General features: G+C 51.1%; 5 protein-coding genes across 5 annotated transcripts; 4 read left to right on the top strand and 1 right to left on the bottom strand.

Moving 5' to 3' along the window:
• Positions 1-1,774: 1,774 nt before the first annotated feature.
• On the top strand, positions 1,775-4,130 carry A1O9_09684 (uncharacterized protein; the record flags this gene model as incomplete). Its single annotated transcript, XM_013401653.1, has 2 exons — positions 1,775-2,186; positions 2,245-4,130. 2 exons carry the CDS (start codon positions 1,775-1,777, stop codon positions 4,128-4,130), a joined length of 2,298 nt encoding a protein of 765 aa, XP_013257107.1.
• A 216-nt stretch (positions 4,131-4,346) lies between these two features.
• A1O9_09685 (DNA-repair protein complementing XP-A cells) lies at positions 4,347-5,447 on the bottom strand (the record flags this gene model as incomplete). The annotated part of the gene is made up of 1 exon (XM_013401654.1): positions 4,347-5,447. One exon carries the CDS (start codon positions 5,445-5,447, stop codon positions 4,347-4,349), a length of 1,101 nt encoding a protein of 366 aa, XP_013257108.1.
• A 481-nt stretch (positions 5,448-5,928) lies between these two features.
• On the top strand, positions 5,929-7,045 carry A1O9_09686 (farnesyl pyrophosphate synthase; the record flags this gene model as incomplete). Its single annotated transcript, XM_013401655.1, has 2 exons — positions 5,929-6,048; positions 6,122-7,045. 2 exons carry the CDS (start codon positions 5,929-5,931, stop codon positions 7,043-7,045), a joined length of 1,044 nt encoding a protein of 347 aa, XP_013257109.1.
• A 1,084-nt stretch (positions 7,046-8,129) lies between these two features.
• Positions 8,130-10,454, top strand: A1O9_09687 (glycogen [starch] synthase; the record flags this gene model as incomplete). Its single annotated transcript, XM_013401656.1, has 5 exons — positions 8,130-8,205; positions 8,258-8,355; positions 8,411-8,686; positions 8,737-10,295; positions 10,346-10,454. 5 exons carry the CDS (start codon positions 8,130-8,132, stop codon positions 10,452-10,454), a joined length of 2,118 nt encoding a protein of 705 aa, XP_013257110.1.
• A 545-nt stretch (positions 10,455-10,999) lies between these two features.
• Positions 11,000-13,138, top strand: A1O9_09688 (uncharacterized protein; the record flags this gene model as incomplete). Its single annotated transcript, XM_013401657.1, has 1 exon — positions 11,000-13,138. The coding sequence occupies one exon, from the start codon at positions 11,000-11,002 to the stop codon at positions 13,136-13,138; it is 2,139 nt and encodes a 712-aa protein (XP_013257111.1).
• Positions 13,139-13,379: the final 241 nt, after the last annotated feature.

Below are 13,379 nucleotides of genomic sequence, written 5' to 3' on the forward strand. Positions count from 1 at the left end.
CTTGTCGAAGTAGAAAGGGAGTAAAGAGGATGCTCCTTGGGGATGTAGGAGACTTTATAGCTCGGGGCATCAAACTAAGCAACAAGATGTTTGATGGGATCAAAGGTGCTCATAGCACGAGGCCCTCATTTTATGTCCAGCGGAGGATAGAATGTGTACGATGTAGGCCGCCTCGCCGTCAACATAGCCAAACCCGAGTTGTTTACAAGGGTCACACCTTGCTAACCATGTCACAGAAGGTAGACTAGATGCTGATCCCCCCTAGTCGATTTGCTGGAAATGCCTCGCCAGGTCAACGTAAGGGACCTCCGCTGCAGAGGTGCTCAGACACAGTGGAACAGGAAAATAAGGCAACATGACCACATTGTTGCATGACTGAAATGTTACGGACAACACGTCCCACCCTGATGGCAACTTGGTAACGCACTTTTGCATTCCTGGTGTGATTGGCTAGTCTGGATTCGCGGATAACAATTATATAATCAAGAAAAAGTATTAGCGTGGATGCGGTGACCGCTCGTTTGCACCTTTCGCCTGCGCCGCAGTTGTGAGCATGACCTTGGGCTGGACATCCAAAATTGGCTGATCCACAATGTGTAATGGACTCCACCTGATGTTCAATTGCACTTTTGTTGGCCAATTAGAAGGACGGATGGGACAGATATTGGCAAGGCTGCGGAGAGGAATCCAGGCAGACTCTGTCAGTCTAACGAATTGGATGAGTACGGCTTTCTTAAGCGGCCCCACAAACTCGAAGGTTTGAATGACATGCACGATTAAAAAACATGCACTAGTCGTGATGGCTCACCAGCCATGAAAGCGCACCTTCGTCGAGCATAATATTTTGATCTGGGGCATGTCCGGCATTGCAACTTGGCGTTTGGCCCCAACCGAATTTCCGACAGCTACTTTGCCTGACAGCATCCATGGCCTTGGTAGATACTGGCATTGAAGAATGTGCATGAGGATCAGCAGAGAGCTGGTCGATGATGAGCAACCCCCAGCCAGGTCTCGTGGAAGGGGGAAGGCTTCCATTTATGGCTCAGATAAGCAAGAGGTCCCAGTCAGGCTGGTGTTGCTATCCTGGGGCTGAGGACACACGCATGACTCGTTCTTAAGAATGTCATTGTTTCAATGTCGAAGATCTGGGGACCTCCCTATGCGAAACCTTGAGTTTTGACTCGGCAGCTGCCAGCCACTGCAAATGGGATTTGTCTGTGATCGTGCTGGGTCAGAGGGAGCTCTTGTCCTCGATTTTTGGGGGCCGGGCAGAGCCATGCAGGCGCCGTTGGGTATTAGTTTGGTAACGACATGGATGCCTGGTATCGTAGATGCCACCGTGACAAAGATTCTTGGAGCGCAATCGATTGGCTGTGGTTCAATCACCGCTTCCAACGCACTTTTGTTTCGGCAAGTTTAGCCAAAGCACTTTGGTTTTGGCAAAAATACACGACCTCCTTCGACTCTGTCTCGCTCATTCTCATGCTTGCTCGCAGGGCAGAATAAGCAGCCACTGGGCCGAGAACGCTCTGTCGCCATGGAGCTGAAATCATGCGCCATTTCATATGCAGTCCAGTCTCTGGAGGCTAATCTAATGCACTTTTGCTTTGCTCGCGGAGATCGACTCCCCAGGCCGTATTCTTAAACTGCTAAAGCCCCAGCCTGAGCATGCTTTGAATACTCAATCTGCATTGACTACTCTCCCACAGTTTTACCCTCTGCTATGAGCCCAAATTCTGTCAACTGAGTATAGAACACTGATCTCCCCTCGATTATGGCTCCAGGTTCCATGATGGACACTTCAAGCAGTTCTGCAATCGTGAAGAAACGACACGCCAAGAATCGCCACTCTCCAGAAGAATGGAACCAGCATAAGGCGCTCATTGAGAAACTGTACATGAGCGAAGATAGGACTGTGGAAGACACCATTCAAGTCTTGAAGGATCAAGAGGGTTTCGTGACTGGCGAGAGAAAATTCAAAATGCAGCTTAAAGAGTGGGGTTTCGAGAAGAACATTCGATCATCTATCATGCAACTCATGCTCGCAAAGGCAACGAAGCGTAAATTTGATGAAGACAAAGACACCAGGTTCAGATACAAGGGCCGAGACATATTGCCGGACAGACTTGACCACTATGCGAAGAGAAGCCACGTCAAAGATGGCAAAAGAGTCTCTCCCACTGCTTGTAAGTTCAAGGTCCTGTGGCTATCATCTCAAGAACTTAAAGTTGACAACATTGCTAGCAACTCCTTCTCTTCTCAGCTACTGTACCATGAGGAGTAACAGGTCCTCTTTCTCTGCTTCACTGGTTCGGGCGGTCAACTTGAATACATCGAACGCTAGCATTGCATCCACCGTTTCGTCGCTTCACCATCGTGGTCGCGCACTGCGAAGATCGCTGAGCAATTTATCGGGTCGAAAATTCTCGTCATCCAAGAGAGGAAATAGTCATGGTTCTGACCATCGCTCCATATCTCCAACAGATTTCGAGGATATGCCTTCGTTGTCACCTTCCTCCAAACAGTACCGTGACTACGAGCCGAATCTTCGGAAATACGACAAGTACGCAAGAGTAGTTGAAGGTTGTCCATCCTGCAAAACGTTATTTGCCAATACGTTAAAGAAGCACTTCACTGCCCTTCGTTATCATATCCTTCACCTGGACCATCCTAAAGTCTGGGAGGCTGCGGAAGAGATCATTCCAAAACTCTCACCTTTATGCAGATCGTGTCGTGGTATTTCCTACGAATTTATTTTCAGAGTGCTCAGGCAAGCCATGAAAGGCTACCTTCCACAAGGTGGCATCCCTTGGGTGACGGATCTCTTTGAGAAGCTTTTGCAATTCTGTGTGGAAGATGACCTCTACGAATGCAGCTACATTGCGTTCGACGTCGTCAACAATCTTACCAATTTGTATCTTGACCAAGGGTTACTTTACGAAATGGAGCAGAAGCTACTTTTATTCGGCACCAGCATCGAGACAGAGGGATTCTCAGACCTAGCATGGTTCTGCAATCATCTTATGCTTGCTAGAATCTATACTCTCCAGGAACGTCATCACGACGCTCTTAGAGAGTATGGGAAGTTATCGACGTCTGGCATAGAAGTTTATGGCGTCCACTCTTGTTTCATGCACATGATGGTTTTTTGCTGTGCGGACGCAAGCGAGAAGCTCCATGACTATAAGACTAGTACAGACCTCTATCGGAGGCTACTCATGGAGTCGGATCCCACTGACTATATCATACGAAATAGGACTCCTTTGGCTCTTCTCGGGTTGTCAAATAATTGTCGATATACTCAGTCAAATCAAGACTGCAAGAAGTATGCATATAAAGTTGCTGAGGTCTTACGGCGTGAGAACGAGCCATCCACATCTCAGTCCTGGTGGATGCTACGTGATCAGACGTGGTGTCACTTGAATCTAGCGGTAACATTTGACAGAGAGAACAATTTTGAGCAGGCTGAGAGTTATTTCTCCCAAGTGGTTTCTGGATATGAAAAATTGGAGAGGCAAGGGTATTCATATGGTGCGTTGGCGATCAAGCTGGACCTGCAGAGACATTATTTCGGCAGACCTCGCAGAATTGATGTGTTCGAGGCCGCGATGCCTTCCAGTCATGATCTTCGATTTTCTGATGCTGATTCTCATCACCCATCCACTTTACAGAGTATTCTCGTCAGGGTTATCCAGGAGGCGGACGGTCTTTCCAGATTTCAAAACTACCAACGAGCTGAGCATCTCTTCAATGAGGCAAGGGGCTTGCTCAACTTTTGCAAGCCACGTCTGAAAATCTTCTTTGCTATTCAGACGGCCCAGCACCATCGCCGCAAAGAAGAATGGAAGCATGTCCGTCGCTGTCTGGACCAAGCAGTCATACTTTCAGAGGAGATATACGGTCCCACAGACGTCTGCACGGCCGCGTTCAAAGGCAAGCTTGCAGCATTCAGTGAAGAGATGGAAAAGGAAGGCCTTTCGATCGTTGCGAGCTCGAAGTCAATGTCACTCCTCACCATCTCGTCGATGAGCAGCAACAGCACAGGGTCTGACGAGTTTGACGAGTTGGAGTTTCTGGAGGATGGGATGGTCTGGGGCCAGCCTCCAGCGTCGTTGTTGAGGTTTGCGTAAGGGGTCAATATAGCAGGTATGAAATCGGTCCTGCAAAAGGGGCCCAACCCGGCAGCTCGTGGATGCAGAGGACTCTCATTAGAACTTTGAGGCACCTCGTACACTTCCACTCTTGCAGCAAAGGGAATAAGTTCGAAATGGTTGTGTCGGGACTCAGGATGCACGACCTGCTTCTGTGCTTTGCATTCAATACCTAGCATGTGGGATATGCAGAATTTATAAATCTATCTCTTCCACCTCGAGGCCACATATCAGGCATTTCTTGACTGGTATGCCCGTTTCGGGATTATCAACGGGACGGCCAAAGTCATGAGCATGCTTGCCGTCACCTAGATCATCTCCAAAATTCCCTCCTCCGCCCTTTCGACTTCTCTGGTGAGCCTCAACCCTGGTTCGCTTCTTGAGGTCTGCCAGCTTCGACTTGAATTTGTTTTCCTTGCGTTTCTTCTTTTCTGTTTCTCGTCTCTCAAATTCCGCATCCAGTGCCTCAGCTGAGCCCCATCTCTTGTCGGAGAAGGCATACTCTTCGACTTGACACCGAAGGTAGAGAAACATGTTATGCCACGTTGATTTGTGAGGATTGGGCCTCTCGAGATGTGGAAGTAATGCTTCATCCTTCAGCTCGGGGTCGGTCAAGAGGTAGTCTTCTCTGGCTTCGGTTTTGGTAAGCAAACTGTACTTTTCGGGGAATTTCTCTTTGCACGCGTTGCAGACACCCAGCCCGAAGATTTCAAGCCATTTCCAGTCGACTTCCAGAGTGGCACATTCTCGGCACGACTGGGTTTTGGGATCCGTGCCAGCACTGATACCAGGCTCGAACGGACCAGCCTTTTCGTTGCGCAAGGATCGTACTAGCTGTTGTCTTTCCCACTCCTTCTGAGTCATGTGAGAGGGCTTATTGTCTCGCTCAGGCGCATGGAGGGCCCTGTTGTGAGGATCATCATCTGCAGTCAAGAACCCACCCTTTGTGTCTGTCATCTTGCTAAAGTCGTACTCGACATATTTGGCAAAATTGCGAGCAGGCTGAATGGTCTCCAGAGGTCGATTGGCATTCACATCGATAGTTGCATCGCGACGATTAGAGACAGTAGAAACAGGAGCATCGGAGAAGGCTGCATAGTTACGCTTCTGGCCAGCCATCGAAGAGTCTGTCCTCTGTAGACTTGCTGCTTTGGAGGCTTCATTCTCGCGTTGCTCTCGAAGTGCCTTGGCTTTGAGACGATTTATCTCGATCCTGCGCACCTGCTCTGGCGTGAGAGGCGACTTGGACTTGGCCTCTGGAACCCGAGACGGTGGTGTCGAGGGCCTTGCCGACATGTCTACGGAGATTGGTGGGGCAGCAAGGGGGATACTGTCGGATATGATGTTGATGGCATGCGAAAGAGGACTTTATCTTGCGGTACGGAATAAATAAACGGTGGCGATTGCGGAGTGCTGTTTAACAGGCACAAGCAGAACCCCACCGGCGGACTGGAGCCTGTAGGCTGTAGCTAGCGCACATTGGTACTAGTTGGCATCTTAACTTTTAGTTAGTACGTAGTCATAACTCCCAGCAGAAGCTAGGCCGTTGGGGGTTAAATATCAGGTACAGCCGCAAGACACACGTGACACCACTCGGAAAGGGCAGTGGCATTCGCCCGTGCCTGAGGCTTCGCCATGGAGAAATTGTGTGCTACTTTTATGTGCTGCCGCCGCTAACTAAATTGTTAGTAACTAGGAGTACCCCTCCAGTCGGTTTCTTGATTGTTTTTGTCGGTCAACATTTTTACCTGTGCAGCTGGCCTTTCATACACCAACCATGGCCAACAAAACAGCTCGCGCCGACTTTGAAAAGGTCTTTCCGGAGTTGGTGCAGGATCTACTAGGTGAAGCTCAGAAGTATAATCTCCCCGAAAATGCTCTGAAATGGTTCGAACAGGTAGGTGCTCCTCCAATCCTGGCCACGCTACACCTGTCGCAATTTGAGGTTGACCGTCTGTTCTGCGCCACAGTCTCTCAATGCGAACACACCCGGCGGAAAGTTGAACAGAGGCATCTCAGTACCGGATACGGCCCTGCAACTCCTCGAGCGACCCTTGAGCCCCGAAGAGTTCAAAGACCTTGCCACGCTAGGATGGCTCACCGAACTCCTACAAGCCTTCTTTCTCGTGTCTGACGACATCATGGACTCCAGCATCACCCGACGAGGTGAGCCATGCTGGTACCGTCAAAAAGGAGTGGGAATGATAGCGATCAATGATGCTTTCATGCTTGAATCGTCCATATACCTGATCCTCAAGAAGCGTTTCCGCACGCACCCTGGATATCTGGATCTGGTCGAAATGTTCCACGAGGTGTCATGGCAGACGGAGCTGGGACAGCTCTGTGATCTGATCACGGCCCCTGAAGATCATGTTGACCTGAACAATTTCAGCATGGACAAATACACCTTCATTGTCATATACAAAACCGCCTACTACTCCTTCTATTTGCCTGTGGCGCTCGCCTTGCACTATCTCCAACTGGCGTCTCCGGAGAATTTGAAGCAGGCGCATGACATCCTGATCCCTCTTGGTGAATATTTCCAAATCCAGGACGACTATCTCGATGCGTTCGGCGATCCTGCATTTATTGGAAAGATTGGAACGGACATCAAAGACAACAAGTGCGGATGGTTGATCAACCAAGCATTGTTGATCACTACACCCGAACAAAGGCAATTGCTGGAGGAGAACTATGGCCAGAAGGATGACGAGAAGGAAGCCAAAGTCAAGCAATTGTACCACGAGCTGCAGTTGGAGAAGAGGTACCAGGATTACGAGGAGAAAAAAGTGGGTGAGTTGCGCAGGCTGATTGACGCAATCGATGAGAGCAAAGGCCTGAGGAAGGGTGCATTCGAGGTGTTTTTGGCCAAGATTTACAAGAGAACCAAGTAGGGAATGGATGGTCGGTATGCCCTTGGTGGCTTTGATGTTGCGCATAGCAAGAATGGAATGCGGGCGGAGGGAGAGTTGGACGGGGCCGGAAGGTCATACCATAGCTAAGCGTACGCTGGAGCTGCCAGGCATCTAGAGGCTAGGTAGGATTAGGCGTGGACGCTCCCCGACAGAATTATGGTTGGGCGTGGGCTTCGCAATTACCTGCTGTCCACGGGGTTTTCTGGGGGTTAGGGGCGTTGCGATCCGCCTAACAGGCCGTTAGCTATAGGCAGCTCCGTGCCCCTAGCTCCCAGAAATGACGTCTGCTTTGTTTTGCCGAGTGCCAGAGCACAGGACGTCAGAGGTCAGCGGATGCGCAACACGGCGTCTGGCATGCATGCATACTTGCATTCTATCTTTCAATCTCCTTGTCTGGCCGTGTTTGGGCTTCCTCACTTCCGAGTCCGCAGCCTTGCATAGCTTGACGGCATTGAGCAAGAGCCAGAGCGCTTTAAAGTTTCCGGGCGTCTTTTGTTGTTGGTTCTTTTTAAATCCAGATCGCAAAATCTGGACCAGCTCTGCCCTTGGTTGTGGTGGTTCTCGTTGGTGGCTACTGAGTCCTAGTGCTGGGTGTACTACTGGTGGACCCCAAGGGCCCCTTCGCTCGCTCGCTCAAAACGCCCACATCCTCGCTCGCGCGTTCCCACCCAACTCCAAAAAATAGTCAAATACCTCATCGGCCCAGCCTGCCCCAATTTCTTTTGTACTCGGTACCAAAAGCTGAGAAAAGGCTGAGAAAAAGCTCATGTCGACAGAGAAAAGCAAGACGGCTGCCACCCAACGAGTACTGTTCTTCCTTTCTGGCAGTTCGGACTGTTACTGCTTCCACCGAATTTGAATGGTCCCCCGGTTGTCTCACCAACCAACCATACCTAGCAATTGGATCCCTAGATCAAGGTTGTACTGCAAGCTATCCACCTTTACTGTGGGGTAAAAAGCTTCCTGCGAGATTCACCTTGTCCTGTTGCTGCCACCCAGAGCTCTTCCTCCTCTCGACTCTCCTCCTCTCAAAGCTCATATTCAAGAGCCGTAGGTAGTCAAGATGAACGGAAATTCGGGAAAACGCGATATCAAAAACCACCTCTTGTTCGAGATCGCAACAGAGGTTGCGAATCGAGGTATGTTCATTCTAGTTGGGAACCGCTTTTCCCATGTGCTAATTTACGTCAGTTGGTGGTATTTACTCGGTCCTCAAATCCAAAGCTCCTGTCACTACGGCAGAATATGGCGACCGATATACACTTATTGGACCACTCAACAAGAACTCGGTAGGTTCTACCAAACGCCCTATCTCTACACAGGACCCAATTGACCGTCTTTCAGGCTGCGGTCGAAGTCGAGCCTCTCGAACCCCCGGCCGGTCCTCTGCGAGACACAATCTCCTCCATGCAAGAGCGTGGTATTGAGGTCATGTATGGTCGATGGCTGATCGAAGGTGCACCAAGAGTCCTCCTCATCAACACCGGCACTGGTTACCGATGGCTCGATGAATGGAAGGGTGATTTATGGGCTGCTGCTGGTATTCCATCGCCAGACAGTGACTCTGAGACCAATGAAGCAATCGTTTTCGGTTACTTGGTGGCCTGGTTTCTGGGCGAGGTAATGCTGTTCGTGGTCGATTATGCGGCCAACCTGCTGACAGCTGGTAGTTCATCGCCCGCGAAACGGATCGGGCAGTCATCGCACACTTCCATGAATGGCTTGCTGGAGTGGCACTGCCTCTGACAAAGAAGCGCCAAATGGACCTGACCACCATTTTCACCACCCACGCTACTCTGCTCGGTCGATACCTCTGCGCGGGTTCCGTGGATTTCTACAACAATCTACAATACTTTGACGTCGATGCAGAGGCCGGAAAACGCGGCATCTATCACAGGTACTGCATCGAGAGAGCAGCCGCTCACTCATCAGATGTCTTCACTACCGTTTCTCACATCACCGCGTTTGAGAGTGAGCATCTGCTAAAGCGGAAGCCCGACGGTGTCCTGCCTAATGGACTGAATGTCAAAAAGTTCTCGGCCGTCCACGAGTTCCAGAATCTTCATTCCGTCCAGAAAGAAAAGATCCACGAATTCGTCCGAGGTCACTTCTACGGTCACCTGGACTTCGACCTTGAAAATACCCTGTATATCTTCACCGCAGGGCGATACGAATACAGAAACAAAGGCGTGGATATGTTCATTGAATCCCTTGCTCGGTTGAATCACCGAATGAAAACAACCGGGTCCAAAACGACCATCGTGGCTTTCATGATCATGCCTGCTCAAACCACCTCGCTTTCAGTAGAATCTCTCAAGGGGCAGGCTGTGACCAAGTCCTTGGCTGATACAGTCGCCAACATTGAGCATGGAATTGGACGAAGACTATTTGAACGATCCGTCCACTGGAAAGAAGGGGACCCACTTCCGGATGAGAAGGAGCTCATCACTCCGGCAGACCGCGTGCTGCTTCGCCGCCGGCTTTTCGCCATGAAACGGCACGGCCTTCCCCCTATCGTTACTCACAACATGGTCAATGACTCCGAAGATCCAGTTCTCAGCCAGCTCAGACGAGTACAGCTGTTCAATCATCCATCTGACCGTGTCAAGGTCATCTTCCACCCCGAGTTCCTCAATTCTGCCAACCCGGTTTTGTCTCTGGATTATGACGATTTCGTACGTGGAACGCATCTGGGAGTCTTCGCATCTTACTATGAGCCCTGGGGCTATACTCCAGCAGAATGCACGGTGATGGGTGTCCCATCCATTACTACCAATCTGTCAGGATTCGGTTGCTATATGGAAGAGCTCATCGAAAACTCCTCCGACTATGGTATCTACATTGTCGACCGTCGTACAAAGGGTGTGGATGACTCAGTCAACCAATTGACCGACTACATGTTTGATTTTGCCAACAAGAGTCGGAGACAACGAATCAATCAGAGAAATCGTACCGAGAGACTGAGTGATCTTCTCGATTGGAAGCGTATGGGCATGGAGTATGTCAAAGCCCGCCAACTAGCCCTTCGACGTGCGTACCCCGACTCTTTCACCGATACCGACGAATTCGACGATATCATTGGTGGCACTGAGCAGAAAATTTCGAGACCCTTGTCTGTTCCAGGATCCCCTCGTGACCGATCTGGAATGATGACCCCAGGCGACTTTGCATCTTTACAGGAAGGTAAAGAAGGTCTAAGCACAGAGGATTATATTGCATGGAGACTGCCGTAAGTGATTCGAGTTTTGTTCCTTCAGACCGTGGCTGACCAAAGTACAGGGAGGAAGAAGAGCCTGATGACTACCCCTTCCCTCTGACTCTCAAGACCAAGAAAGGCTCAGGTCCAAACTCACCAGCACCTCTTGTCGGTGGCTTGAATGGATCGTGATAGGTGACGCTGACGTGGAAGAGAGGCGACTGGACGGCCAGGGTTGGATTTATTTGAAGCAGGAATCCAGATCGGCCTATTGAAAATGGACCACACGCCAGAGATATCAAGTGCCAGCCACTCCCAGCATTTTGCTAGCGCCTTCCGAGGTCTTAATATGTCTCTTGATCTATTCAGACGCAGCATTCATTTTATTTATCTGTATGCGTAGTAACTTTTCATCATTAGTCATCAGCACCTACCTCATTAAGTACGAGATGTCGACGTGAATTTTTCATAGATGGGCTCTATTGGGGCTGGGTAGCCGACCTGTTGAGTCAAATACCACGTGACTGTCGGCATCAAAGAGTATTTGCCAAGCCTGGGGCTGGGTAGGCTGAGCCGAGAAAGCGGGCCACTTCAATCCCGGGAAAAATTGCCCCGTCAAGCACAACGGAGAGAAAAGTCTCTGGAATTTTTTGGGGGATTCAAGATTCACAATCCGCCCGCAAGCACAACCCTCCAAGGTATCTCCCTGCGAACGACCCATTCATACCACATTAATCATGGGTCCCGGTCGGCGCATGAAGAAGCAAGGTCCTCCAGCCACTCTTGAAGAGCTCGGCCTCAACCTGAAAAGAAAGTCTGGCAATCCTGCGACTAAAGAGCCCGCCGCAAAGAAGCGGAGAAAGTCTTCCGACGATGTTCAAGAGCCGGTGAAGAAGCTGGTCAAGCTAGACCGCGCCTTGAGACAAGATCATAAATCGAGTGCCCCAGCGGAGTCAGTACAAGAGAAGACCAAGACTAAGACCAAGAGTAAGAAGAAGGCCAAGATCACTAACAGCGACGCTCAAATAACCGTTCCCCCTCGCATTGCCTTCGACCCAGAACTCGAGGTGGATGATGACGACGAAGACGGCTCTGTTGCAGGTATACCCCTGGACGAGGCTTCCCTGTCAGAGATCGATGATGACGAGCTTGAAGCCGAGCTGGAAAAGGAAGAAGTTTCAGATGATTCGGTCTTTGACTCGGATCCGGACGAGCAACCACGACGAATGTTCTCGGATGATGAAGATGAATCCGACGCCGAGGCCAAGCTGACTGCGGCAAACATTGAAGGGTTGTCGAGGAAGCTCGATGCTCAACAGGCCCTGGTGGAGGAGGAAGCCCGACAAGAACTGGAGGACGCGGCCTTGCAGACAAACATAGCCAAGGACGACGGTGTTCTTGACTCTGCCGCTGCACAGGGTCTCGCCCCAGATCTGGCGGTGGTCCGGTCTCGAATGACAGAGACAATCCGCATCCTGGGCGACTTCACCAAGTTGGCAGACAAGGACAAATCCCGGACTGATTATACGACGCAACTCCTTTCCGACATTTGCACCTACTACGGCTACACACCCTACCTGGCCGAAAAACTGTTCTCACTGTTTACCCCCGCTGAAGCATTCGCCTTTTTCGAAGCCAATGAAACCCCTCGTCCTGTCGTGCTACGAACAAACACCCTCCGAACAAATCGTCGGACGCTCGCACAGGCACTGATCAACCGAGGTGTCGTGCTGGAACCCGTCGGGAAATGGTCCAAAGTTGGATTGCAAGTATTTGAAGCACCAGTCCCTCTCGGAGCTACTCCTGAGTACCTCGCTGGTCACTACATTCTGCAAGCAGCATCCTCTTTCCTCCCAGTCATGGCGCTTGCCCCGCAACCGAACGAGCGTGTGCTCGACATGGCCGCCGCTCCCGGCGGGAAGACCACTTATATCTCGGCGCTGATGCGCAATACCGGGGCCGTATTCGCCAACGACGCCAACCGCCAGCGTGCAAAGGGTTTGATCGGCAACATTCATCGCCTCGGGTGTAAGAACACGATCGTCTGCCACTACGATGCGCAGAAAGCGTTCCCCAAGATCTTGGGCGGGTTCGACCGTGTTCTTCTGGACGCGCCCTGCTCAGGCACGGGCGTCATCGGAAAAGATCCCAGCGTCAAGACATCGAAGAACGAGCGTGACTTCCTCGCCCTCCCGCACATGCAGAAGCAACTGCTTCTCGCGGCGATCGATTCGACCGACCACACCAGCAAGAGCGGCGGCTACATTGTCTACTCGACGTGTTCAGTGACGGTCGAGGAGAACGAGGGCGTCGTCAACTACGTCCTGCGAAAACGACCGAACGTCAAACTCGTCGACACGGGTCTCGGGACGTTCGGCACCCCCGGTTTCAAGAGCTACATGAACAAGAGGTTCGACAACAAGATGGAGCTCACGAGGCGATATTTCCCGCACCGGGAGAACGTCGACGGCTTCTTTGTTTGCAAGTTGAAGAAGACGGGCCCGACGCCCAAGCAGACAGGCCAGGTCAACGGTACGGCACCCACTTCGCAGCCTGAGACCCCGGTGGCCAACGGTGAGATGAAGTCGATGGCTGCTGGCGGCGACACAGACAAGGAGAGCAGCGCCGTGGCCTCGGCCTTGAGCGATGACTTTGGGGGCTTTGACGACGGGGAAGATGCCGAGTTCATTCAGCGCGCCGAGAAGAAGTGGAGGAAGGCCAAAGGGCTGGATCCGCGTGTGAGCGGTAGGCACGAAGGGTCGAAGGGAGGGCGAGCGAAGCAGGGAGAGGAAGCAAATGGGTCAGGGAAAGGAAACCGAATCGGGGAAGGGTCAAAGCCACTGCTCAAAGGGGCAGAGAAATCGAAGAAGAAATGATGAATGGAACGGATGGCGCCGCATAGTATTGGACCAGGTTTGAATTAGAACTCGGGAGATGTCAAGAACGTCGTCCCGAAAGGAATACAAGTAAGAAAGCGAGCATGAACAAGACGGTCCATGTGGATGCTTCTAGATTTCCCAGCAATTATTTAGAGTGATCGCAGATCGTCTTTACATCGATCCCACTTGCTCTTCCAAACATAGAAATGAAGGGTTGGGCTGTAAATACACTCCATCC

The sequence above is a fragment of the Exophiala aquamarina genome, assembly GCF_000709125.1.
Source record: "Exophiala aquamarina CBS 119918 chromosome Unknown aczIA-supercont1.10, whole genome shotgun sequence".
In the NCBI taxonomy this organism is placed as follows: domain Eukaryota; kingdom Fungi; phylum Ascomycota; class Eurotiomycetes; order Chaetothyriales; family Herpotrichiellaceae; genus Exophiala; species Exophiala aquamarina.